This window comes from Phalaenopsis equestris, unplaced genomic scaffold, assembly GCF_001263595.1.
Source record: "Phalaenopsis equestris unplaced genomic scaffold, ASM126359v1 Scaffold000202, whole genome shotgun sequence".
Taxonomy (NCBI): domain Eukaryota; kingdom Viridiplantae; phylum Streptophyta; class Magnoliopsida; order Asparagales; family Orchidaceae; genus Phalaenopsis; species Phalaenopsis equestris.
The window spans coordinates 4,043,116-4,055,462 of record NW_018164644.1 but is presented as its reverse complement, the minus strand read 5'-3'; the positions used below and the strand labels follow the sequence as shown (position 1 = coordinate 4,055,462).

Sequence of the window (12,347 nt, the reverse complement as noted above, 5' to 3'; positions counted from 1 at the left end):
CACTAGAGAAAGACCTATGTCATGATCTCTATCACAAATACATGAACCTTAATGACAGAAAAATAAGAAAAAAATGAAAAAAGAAAAAAGAAAAGAAAAGAAAGAAGTATCAAACATTCACTAATTGATATATGGATTTGGAGATAGAGCAATTTGTAGCACTCTTACACATAATACTGAAATCTTATTACTACAACAGAAATAAAGTAAACACAAAGTTTCTAAAAGCGACATGATGGGTTAATTCATGATTGACTAATGTCGTCCACTATTTGCTCTTTCAAAGTTGTCATCTCCGATGCACCGTAAAAATAAAGTTTCTAAAAGCGACATGATGGGTTAATTCATGATTGACTAATGTAGTCCACTATTTGCTCTTTCAAAATTGTCATCTCCGATTCACGTTCACCCTCTCAAGTGTGTGCATCTTGTGAATCCATTTCTAGTTGTGGTATGGTACGCCTCACATGGAATTCGAATGCTTCAAGTGGGATCTAAAGAAAATCATCTTCTGTGACGGCGAATTCTGCATCCAATTTGGAGTAGTTTCGTCGAATGAAATTGTGTAGTGACATAGTAGCCTCTACTATCTGCATTTGCTTCGTAAATTGGTAAGTCGACATATCACGTAATATAACTCACCTCTTCTTCTAGACTTGTGACATAGTAGCCTCTACTATCTGCATTTGCTTCGAAAATTGGTAAGTCGACATATCACGTAATAATATAACTCACTTCTTCTTCTAAACTCCGAAGGCTCTTTCGATCACATTGCGCAAGGAGAAGTGTCATTTATTAAAAAATTTCTTCTTGCCTCGTGTTATCCCATTTGATCTTTCAAAATCGGCGATGTGCTATTTCATATATGGATAAGGCTTGAGATACCCCCTTTGTAAGGGATTTCTGATATCGACCAAATACTGTTCAATTATGGTAATTAGCAATGGAAAGAATAGCAAACATAATTTCTATAGATATGTACCTGGAGGTTGGTACGGGAAACTGTGTCTTTGGTTTCTAGTAGCAAACATGAAAACATGACTATCGTGTGCGCTCTCTTCCCATCCAACCACTAGAAAGGTAAAGAACATGTTGAAATCACACACGACCATCACATTTTGTGTGGGGGAGCCACAACGTCCGATGTAGGCGACCTTCGCTGTACCAGATAGTTGTGCATCGATAAGCGTTTCGTCAATAGCTCCAATACAGTCTCGACGTTCAAGATATACTCTTTTGGCATTTCACATGTATATCATTTTCATGCTTGAATGTTATGTTAAAGGAATGCCTTGAATAACGACATATATCGAGGGTCATTTGCAATATGTATGGGAATGAACTGGAATATTGGATCCTCGAGCTTAACTACCTTGCACGCTAAACTCAAAAGAGCATTCAAACCAACCGAGAAACACCTGCTGATGGTTAATAATGAATGTTGAAATCGCTCCACATCTATTCTAATGAATTCATTTTGGGATAAGATATACAACGTTATTGCCAACACCTCTTTTATCATTGTTCTTGTTAAGTCATGCAACCCTTTAAGATTTTGGAGTTCATTAAGCAAGTCAAGAAATATCTCTTATGAAACGTGTTGGAGAACTGTGTAGGGTGACCCTGTAATAACTCACTGACCCATCTACCCCTAGTATGACCCGATATTATACAAGGGGTTCAATCGACGTATGTAAGATAGTAATGATTAGAGCAACATTACGGTTGTAGTTAACTTGTTCTTCGTCCATACTACAAAATAAGAATAAGGATAATTTTTTAAACTTGATAAATAAGAACTTAAGTCAATTTAAGCGATGCATAGAATGTAGGATGGTGGATATAAAAATCAGTGCATAATAGAATAAAAGACATATGATTGTGCCTCCATGGAAAAAAGTAAAGAGTACATGATAGAAATATTACAAAGATTGATAGGAAATAAAATATGTAGTGTATGAAAGAGCATAAGTAATCGAGTCGGGATTCCGGGTCCAACTTCATACAAAACTATCTGAGGGTTGGGTCTCCTAGCAACTTCACATAGTTTATATAGATCTGTTTTTCTGCCCTAACACTCAGATATGTATTTCGGAGTCAAAAACACTCTTCATTTGAATTGTCCTGTGAGAAAGCAGACTTAACTTTGCAGGATTTAAGTAGTGTGTCTATGGTGCATCTGATGAATGCGGCTTCTTTTTTCTTTTCGTCCACCCTGGGATGCTTTGACACACTTGTGGATTGAACATTTATGTAGATTGGGCTAGGATCTTCTCTCGATTCACCTATCTGCTTGGTTTTCATGTTTTTGTGGTAAAGCTGGTAAACCCCTACTCACTTGGGGTGAAAGCATGAGCTCTCATTGCAACAACTCCACTGAACATGTCATCCAGCTTCTCTTCCAAAACTGGATCAATACCACTAAATTTGAATTTATTGGTTGTCGGCACTGCCTGTAATAGATTACAAATTTTATTAGCAAAACCATTTTAATGTGATAATTGATGCAAGAAGAAGTAATCTTAAGTATGTATTTACCTATAATTTCTAAGCCAATCAATTTTCTAGTGCATCAATTATTCGCTTCACTAGATCCTAACTCAGTCCCACTGATTCCCTTTTGAGTTCTTTCCATATTTTAAAATCCTTCTTTAATTGATCTCACTTGATTTTGAGTTTCATCTGATCGTAATCCCTTCCAGTCAGTTCTTAGAATTTAATCATAAGATTTTGCAACGTTCTTTATTAAAATAGGTGGTGGGTTTATTTCCCAGCTATACCTCTCTCAGACAAAGATCACAAAATATAATAGTGACCTCCCTATCTCACATGGTCGATGATCCGACCTCTTTAGCAAAATATAATAGTGACCTCCCTATCCCACATGGTCGATGATCCGACCTCTTTAATTTTACTCATTACGTACTGTCCTATAAACAGATTAACATAAAATAAGTTTTTTTTTCATAACACAACATTCCCTAGAAAAACATATAAGAAAACTTCAAATAACAAATCATAATAAAAAAAATTTGTCATAACATAAAAATGAAAAACACAATTTAGACATCCTTAAAAATAATTGTGAAGCAAATGCTATAACATTTTGAAGCATCCAACATCTCAGTGGTTTATTGCCACATATTTCAAAATCAATACATCTCAAATCGTAGGACATTTAAAACACTGCTTTCATTCAATGATATTATGCTTTCAAAGTGAGTTCTTGGACGAGAAAATAGCAAAAACTTAGGGGTATTCAGATTGCATACAAAACAATTATTATGGCAAATCAATTGTATCCATTTTAATGAGACCTTTAAGGTCTTCATGCAACTAATCAGAATAATACATGTTAGGAGAATTCATTTTGGCGCTGGCTTTGCCAAACCAATTAGCACAAAAATTTCCTTCATGATATGTGTGAGACATTTTATAATTATCCTTTTGTAAGAGTTATGGATATCATGTAATAAATAGAATATATTATAATTATAGTTTTTTCCTCTTTGAAGGATATAATGAGCCTTATGGAGACTCAAACATCATGCTCAAACCAAACGTTGTTAAATTCAAGAGAGAGAGAGAGAGCCAATTCATGGCTAAACTTAAAACACCACACAAATAATTTGAATGAAAATTTAATCAGCCTTCATTGTTGCATTACCACAATATTGTATCATTCATTTTTGCATCGCCACAATCTTTCGGTGTTCATTGTTGCACTTTCTTACTCTTAACTTTTTTAACTAATTGTAGCTATTATTGCAGCATTGTCGCAAATATTTTTCAATTGTAGCCTCCATTGCGACATCACAATTTTATGACCTCCATTATTGCACTCCCTCCCTTTTCCTTAATTTTCTATATCAAGCCTTCATTTTTATATCTCCGTAAAAATTTTCCATTGTTGTAGCATTCATTACAGCATTGTCGTAACTTTGTACCCTTCATAGCTACATTTATGTACACAACCACAATTTCCTTCTCCAAGAACAATGATAACAATACCGACATAGTTTTAATCATCAGTTCTCTTGGAATCAAGATGAAATCTAAATATAACGGGAGAGATGCAAAACATCCATTTAGCATAAGAGTTGAATGCAAATAACTATCTAAAGTGTTTATAATTAATTAGTAGGTTCTCCAAGGGAAGGAGAAAAATTAGGCCATTTAAAAAACATGCAAGTTTAAAATGCACAACATTCATTCATCAATTGAAAGTTAGTAAAAATCAATCTCCATCAAATCTGTCTCCACAATATTTAACAAAGCCCATGAATTCTCCACCATTCTTAGTCACTTTATGCTACAGTGGTGATTCATGAAATTGTAACTACGAGCTATTGAAAGCATAAAGTTCAGCATACATGAGGGAAGAGCCAACAGTATGTTTGCAGATCAAAATCGAATGGATTCCAAAAAAAAAAAAACAGGTAAGTGCAGCCGAAGAAAGCAAATCAAAATTGAATGGATTCCCTTGTAGTGTAGAGCACCAGAAGAAACAAAAAAAAAGGAGACAGACTTTACCTGGTTGAGAATGATTGCAAAGGAGGGAGGGCTAGGGCTGAGATTGCGATTGGTTATGGCGAGGGCAGCGAAGTAACACGTAAGGAAGAAACGCGGCCCTCATGGAACATCCCGTAGGCAACGTTTTTAGCAAATTTGAAACTAGGTTTTTGAAAACACGAGAGAAACACCAAATTCAAACGGCATGACCATGTTTTCAAAACACTGCCCACTCTTATACGCTGCCCCAAACAGACCCATCTTGGCGCAATTTAACCATTAAAAATAGATAAAATTAATATTAATTTCTTAATTTTTAAAGCTTTTAATTTTAAAAAAATTTACATATATACCACACAATACTTATATATTTACATATTTAATACAAAATTTAATATCTATGCTTATAATATTTTGGTTTCAGAGTTTTACGGATTAAAAAAATGTAATTTTCAACTGAAAAAGTTAATAATCACAATTTTAGGTATTAGACATCCAAATCCATAAGAATTGTTGCACGATAAATGCCCCTTAATTTAATATTAATTATTTGCAAAATAGTCAAAATCAAATTCCATAAGTCGGGTCAACATACCCCCCAACAACCATGAATAAAGACCACAGCTGGTGTCTTCCGTTTCAACGACCAAAAATATACACGCCTGCCCGCGAATGACACCTTACCCCGAATGGTCCCATTTCACTCTGTTCCTTAACTCCAATCTTCTCTCTTCATAATCATCAGAACACCAGAACGACAAAGTAATTACCATCCTATCGATTCATTAATCTCTATTCATCAGAACACAGCACGCCAGCCCTAAACAACCATACATAACATTCAAATAAACTTGTAAGTGAAGTCTACTACACATATCTTTCTATAGGTACTAAATATCATTAAGAAAATTAATTCAATTAAAGCAATAATAATGCACAAATTTCCTTCATATAGTATTTGTGCATTATGATTGTTTTAAACTACCTTAGCCGAAATAATTTGTCATTACCAAGAAGAAGACCTAACTAATCCCAAATTGGATAGATTCCTGAGCACCAAGCATCCCAATGAGGCCAACCCAAGCCCGTTATTTGTTCTGCTCCCAGCCTCCTCCACAGCTTCCTCGCAAGACACCGGCTCCTTCACTGTAAGGCAGCCTGTACTGATATTTCGCCGTACGACATCCACCATCTCCGAGCTTGGAATGCGGCCGACGGCATCAGTGACGTAGAAGACGTTCGATACCGCTTGCCCTTTGGTAGAAGAAATCTCAGCCCTCTTCACCAACAATCCGTTCTCCCTGAAAACCCTCGTGACCTCCGAGAGAACCCCTTGCCTTTCCATTGTGCAGATCTCGAGCCGCAAACCCTGGCCTCGTCGATCTATGGCCGCTTGTAAGCACTGCATCACTCTCTGCCTCTCTGCTTCCGAGCTAATGGGCCTCCCATCTGAATGCTTGATGTAGAATTCCTGAACAGAGACAGCTTCAGAAAGATTTTCCAGAAATTTAGGGATTTGAATTCTGGTGGAAAATGATCAAATGTCATACTTGATAAGCTTGATCGGCGTCGGTGCGAACAGTGCCGTGGTAAACGATGTACTCCATATCGGTAAGCGTGCAGACAATGTCGAAGAGGAGTTTAGGGCGGTCGGAACAGTGGACGGTGACAACGGAGTAGCCTCTCTCAACCAAGCTTTGAATTGAAACTGCAGGCGGGGAGGTCGGCGTCTCAAAATCTCGATCGGCCAACATCATTTGATGGAGCCTCCTTTCAGCATTAACGAGAGCCATGGAGGTGATGTTGGTCCGGCCCTGGAGGATGTTGCGGAGGCGGGTCTGGATGCAGGACACTCTGTACGACTCACCTTCGATTGGCTCGCCGGAGTGCTCGTCGGAGACGAAGAGAACAGCGGCCATCCTGCCATTGTGGGTCCAAACACGCGCATCTGAAACCCCGCATTGGAGATCGGCAAGCACTGCGAAGATCTCCGAGAGCAGTCCCGGGCGATCGGCACCGGAGAGTTCCAAAACGGTGAGATTTCCTCGCCCATCGAATTTGTTCGGTTTTCGGGCTTCAAGAGTCTGCAAGAAAAAGCAGGAAAACTCAGTTTGCGAATCCAGAGATTTTGAACAAGGGAACAAGGAAGATGAAAACGGAAAAAAGTGAAAAACCTCTTCGATAAACGAGATAACACTCTCGTCAGTAAGCTTGCAGCCTAACTGATCGGTGACATGAAAGACGTCCATGAGCCATCCTCCATCAGAGGAAAAGTATGCCTTCTTGATTGAAAGATTCAGGTCGCTAAGCACCTGCACAGCCTCCAGCAGGTATCTATGCTTCTTAGCGCTGTCCACCGTAACCAGCGTCGCCGTGGGGAAGACGCTGTTATCTACAACCACCCTGAACACCAAACCAAAGCATCCGAAGCCGTCACACACATTTCTTCTTCAACAGAACAAAAACAACAGAGCGTACCTCGGAGTGTTCATGAGCAGAACAAGCTTCTCGTATTCATCGAGGCAACACGGCCACTCTACCTCCACATCCCGGGCCTTGGCAATCCCGGCCACCATCGTTTGCTATCCTCGGCAAAACGTCGAACACCTCGGGACCTTGCCCGCTTCAGGGGACGACAAGTTCTGTAAAGTTAAGGGGACCCAAATCCGTCTTCAGACAAAGACTCCGATCCTTCTCCCGCCTTCGCATTCTAATTTATGCACACCAATCCACCCTCTTCGCCAGCCCTAATCGGACCCACACTTTCCACGAATCGCAGGGCTTCGCGCCACGTAGGTCGCACTTTCTGTCCTCTCGCCGCGTCTCCAATTCAAGAAAAAATCGTACGAGGATTTCCCAACGGATCGCCGTCCATCACTTCAAATACGGAATCTCAATGGGAAATGAACGGCGATCCTCTCTTTAGCTGCCGTGTGGGCCCCAGCAATGTTTCCGGCTCAGTTTGCGAGCAAACGATTAGCCGACCGGGTTGATGGCCCCTCGACCGCCTGTGCGGTTGTTGGACTGCTTTTGCGTCATTAGAGACTTTTAATTAAGTGTTATGGTATAGTTACGATCATTAAGGTGTGTTAACTGCTAATCATGGAGATCACGTGAGAGGGAGAAGCACGTGCGCCGTCGGCGGGGATGCACAACTGCGGCACGATCGTCTGCCGACTTTAATTACTACCGAGGCAGTCAACCGGTGCGGCAATAACGGTCCCATAAATCCACCGGTGGTTTTTATTTTTAAGGAAAGAACATATTAATTAGTGGAACAGTGGAAGGGTGGTGCAGGGGGTAACAGCACATGATCTCGCATGTTTGCTTAATAATTACGATAGTGGTGGGAGTGGGCATTGAATGCTGCCATCGTGCGCTGCACATCGTTCCCCGTGACATTTCTATGGAATTGAACCGGATTCGACTCCCTTCTCAATATTCTCTAACGCTGATTTTCGAATCCAGATCTCTGATTATTATTTTTGGCTGATGTTTAAATGAATGGTTTGCTGCAAACGGGGAGATGCATGCAAGAAGTGTGAGATTTTAAGTATTAAATTTGAGGATAAAAAAAAAATGTAGGATGGAATTATAATGACTTTTGAATGCAACACTTAGCTCATTTTCTTAACATTTTAAAGATATGTATCGGGGCGTTGTTTGTTTCATAATGTCGAAGCTATTTGGATAAAAAACTTTACAGGTGTTATTAGAAAATGGTTGTTAAAATAACAGGAATCTGTTTAGATAATTTATCTTATTGACCATAATTTTCAAAATAATTGTAGGTGTCCGAATCACAAACTATCTTTCGCGAACACACACCCCGAGAGAGATAAGCGAAGAAGAACACGAGAGAGAGAGAGAGATAGAGGAAGAGATTGAGAGTGGGAGCGAGAGGGAGAGGGAGAGAGAGAGAAAGCAGTGCAGACAAAATTTTATGGAGAGAATTCGGGGGAAAATGTCCTTTTAATCATCGTTACACTCCCTATTTAAAGGATCCTGCTTACATAGTTATGGATAGAAAGGGCAATTAAGGATACCGTCCTTAATACAATTAATGTGCTAATTAATATCATATTTACATTATTATGGAATGTGGTACGATGACGATTGGCGGATCAATGTGCTTTGGATTGGTCGGCAGAAGCGATCTGTCGTATGAAGGTCGCTTTTGCTGAGGTAGATCAATCGACTAGTCGTGATCGATCGGTCTTTTACGAAGTCTTGATAATTGGAGCCGTAAAAAAGACCGTTGGTTGGATCCATCATTACTAAAGGTCGATTGACTTAATCGAGTTATTGGTCTTCACATGATCGATCAGATCGAACTCCTTAAATTCAATATTTTGATTGTTGAACCATTATCCATTATCGTCTGATCACTTTGTCATTCATGCTGACAATTTGATGCATAAATTAGTTCCCCGAGTTTTCATGCTCCTTGATAGTGATAACTACGATAAGAACAAGGAAACTATTAAATAATCAGTGAGACCAAAATAAAGAGAATCAATTAAGCAATTGACTTCCCCCTAGGTTCCACACTCAATGCGCTCTACAAATGGAGTCATGGGCTTTGTCATTACGTTATTTGTTGTCAGCTATCCTAAAACAATTGGAGGCCTCCCATGGCTGAGGGTGTGAGTCAGAGTTGGGTGGATCCTTAATTCTTGACTTTGGAAAGCTATTAGGTTTCTGCTTTTGTGAAGAAGAAGAAGACCATGAAAAAAGATAAGAGGTCTAACCCCAAATTTGTGGCGGTTGATCTACTTGACGCATCTGATAGCACTGAGGGACAGTCTCCAAAAATACTTCGTTAGCAAATTCTGGCGTCCGGGCTTGACATAAACGAGATTGTTGAGGGCCAGCGAGATTTGTTTGGCAAGAGGATTGTGGTTGAAGAAAAGGAGTCGAAGGGAGCGACAATTGTGGGTACTTTTTGGCCTTCACCTCAGAAAGATAGAGATACCTTATTATAAGAGAGAGATGAGTTCTCGAGAGTCCTTTTTAAAATGGACAGATTTTTTGTTATGCAAAAATTTTCTTTGGTTTAGTTGTTTTTTAACGACTCTATGACATTGTCTTGGATGTATATGAATCGATTGGGTTGGTGGGCCGCGAAGATGATGGGCTTTCAAAGGAAATTTTGGAGCCCGTACCCACTACGATGGCCATTTTGCAAGCTGAGTAAGCCGAGCTTCTATCGCTAATTACTCCAAAGGGGCACCAATTATCTGGCCCTTTGGTGGGCCTCCTAAAAGGAGCAACGAGGGTGGTGATAGCCTTCTCTCGGATTCACGAAGTGGTAAGCAGAAGGGATCAGACCCTTGGCGGTCGATTGGTTCCTCTGAGTGAGTGGTTAGTGGATCAACTGTAGATCTTGTTCGGGAGTTGTAAGCTCGCCTGGGAACTATGGATTCAAAGGTCGTAGCTCTGCAGACAGAGGTCACCACTTTACACATCGCATTGGTGGGCCTGTGGTGCGAGCTAGGAGCACTATGTGAATCGACTGCCATGGTTGAGTTCCAGCATGCCATTGATCGGGCGGGTCACATTAGGTTAGGCGAGAAGTTGGCCCTCTGATGACTAATTCAGAAGAGGTATGCCCCGACCAAAGCCTTGGAGGACCCGTTTATAAAACACTTCTTTCGAGACAAATAATACTGTTAGTAGCAATAAGGAAATATTTAGATAAATTTGAAAAGATATTTGATGTTACACTTATCATTATGTGACATCGTTTTATGCACCCGCCCTATAAATAGGGTGAGGAATTGTTTTTCTCCCTTTACGTTTTTAGGTTTCTTTTTTTATGGCTCTCGACCTAATTTATCCATTTGCGTTTTCTTGTGACAGCTCCCAAGTACCCTCCTACACTCTTTGGTTCTAGCAAGGCCTCTGACCCTTTGTTTTTGATGGGAAGGGATGCAGAGGAGTTGCAGAGGAGGTATGTCTTGGATGGAAGCATTGTCCTTTGGGCAATGCAGGGATCGACACACACGACGAACAATGTGGGCGAGTATTTGGTTTTCTTTTGGGGTTTGTTCAAGCATGGTATCTAGTTTTACTTATGTAGTGAGCTACGGAGCATCTTCAATAAATACATAGTCATTCTAGTGCTACCAAAATTCCATAGCCACGATAGTGATTTTTCTTTTCTATCGTTTAGAGAGCATCCCATGGCCGATCGACTTGTTTAATTATTATTATATATATTCAAGTTTGACAAGGAGGTTTCGTCATGTTCTCCATCGGCAAGAAAATCCAAATTCTCTTAGTTGAAAATAAGATAAAGGATTGGAGGAAACAATTTCTAGTTAGTTCTTGCTCCGGTGATTGAGGTGTTCTAACCAAATCATCAGAGCTGATGGGGGAAAAATGAGATGTTCCTTCCTTAGTACATGTACGTCACTGTGGTGATGCTAACTAACTGTCATCTCTTGGTTCCTCATTATACGACAGAGGCGATGGTACTCGAATGTTAAAAGGTGAGATGACTGGGGGGCAGTGCCGTCACTTAGACTGACGAGGTGAGGCGAATTAAGGAGGCGAGAGAGAAGGTGGCCACCAAGTAACAAAAATGGAAGTGCCTTCTAGTGACAGGTAATCCTTCAGACAGTTTTGACATATACTTTCCCACTAACAGGGTAACCTTTATGGAGAATGATATTAGGGGTGTAGAATTTATAGTTTCTAAATCTGCAACCACAGTAGTTGTCCAAAACACAGTGACATGTGAGGTTACTATGATTGCCTGAATTTGTTTGATTAGTGCAAGGAAGAGCGAAGAAATCAAATCTGCTTTAGAGAATACCCGGGGAGAAGTCAAGGCTAAGGCCCCTTCATCTCCTAAATTTAGGTCAGGGCTCTTCATCCATTGCCTTGTCTGAGCAGGCAAGGGTTGGCCAGCCCATCTCCCCTGTTCCATCTCTATCGACGTCAGAGGAAGCGACATCGTCTCCCCACTACCATCCCCCATATTCTCCAGAGGGAGAATCTTCTCTTCAGTGAGGGAAGGTGCCACACCATGATGCCTTGATACACAAAGAAGATGGGTGGGTGTGGGATAGTGCCAACAAGTAGTTCAACCTCTTAGAGAGGTTGAGGGATTGGTTTCCCCGCATGACCCTGAACATAGGCACGCCCCTGCTTTTGGTAGAGTTGCTATAGTCCGAGGTGATTGGAAAATCTTTAAGGGGCCTTAAGCAATGATATACTTCTTTTATCTGATGGTGGCACAGGACACTCATTTTCAAGGGCTGGCCTGACAACCTCGGAAAGATCTCTGGGCTAGACTCGGAAGAAATTGCCTCTCTACAGCTATAGTTGGGGAAGGTGCAATACAAAAATGCTCTTAAGAGATATAAGAATCTCTCACGACTATCAAAGCTCTGGAGAGAGAGGTCGAAAGAAGGTTTCTTCGTCCATTTCTGAGGAGCAGCAAAGGATCAGACCGACGAAACAGCTCCGAAGTGGAATTGATTTCGTTGTCTAGAGGTTCATTGACCAACTTTTTTTTGTAATCGACAAATACAAGAATTTGATGACGCTACTAGAATATTTAATTTTCCAACAACAGTGTCCAAAGACTTGATCGCGACTTTATAGATGTGACTTCAACGCAAGTATACGTATTGCTCAAGTAATATAGGACTCTAATGGAGTCCTAGATATCGATCCCACAGGGAGTGTTTTAGAATCACAGACTAAGACTTTTAGAAAAGCAAGACTTTAATCACAACAACGACGTTCAATTTGCTTATCTGTCACTAATAGGCAATTGAAATAAATAGATAATTTTAATAACTAATAAATAACTAATGATATAA

General features: G+C 40.2%; 1 protein-coding gene across 1 annotated transcript; it reads right to left on the bottom strand.

Annotated features, from left to right (window-relative positions):
- Window positions 1-5,036: 5,036 nt before the first annotated feature.
- Window positions 5,037-7,907, bottom strand: LOC110022738 (ACT domain-containing protein ACR7-like). Its single transcript, XM_020721813.1, has 5 exons — window positions 6,991-7,907; window positions 6,687-6,915; window positions 6,063-6,596; window positions 5,523-5,983; window positions 5,037-5,332 (listed from the first exon to the last, which is right to left on the bottom strand). Exons 1-5 carry the CDS (start codon window positions 7,086-7,088, stop codon window positions 5,305-5,307), a joined length of 1,350 nt encoding a protein of 449 aa, XP_020577472.1. The 5' UTR covers window positions 7,089-7,907; the 3' UTR covers window positions 5,037-5,304.
- Window positions 7,908-12,347: the final 4,440 nt, after the last annotated feature.

Bases quoted from the DNA above. Each gene is read 5' to 3' on its own strand.
- LOC110022738 (XM_020721813.1), bottom strand. From the start codon at position 7,088: ATGGTGGCCGGGATTGCCAAGGCCCGGGATGTGGAGGTAGAGTGGCCG. The intron at 6,597-6,686 runs GTTTTTCACTTT...TTTTTCTTGCAG, and splicing joins TTATCTCGTTTATCGAAGAG to ACTCTTGAAGCCCGAAAACC. The intron at 5,333-5,522 runs GTAATGACAAAT...ATGGTTGTTTAG, and splicing joins TTAGTTAGGTCTTCTTCTTG to GGCTGGCGTGCTGTGTTCTG.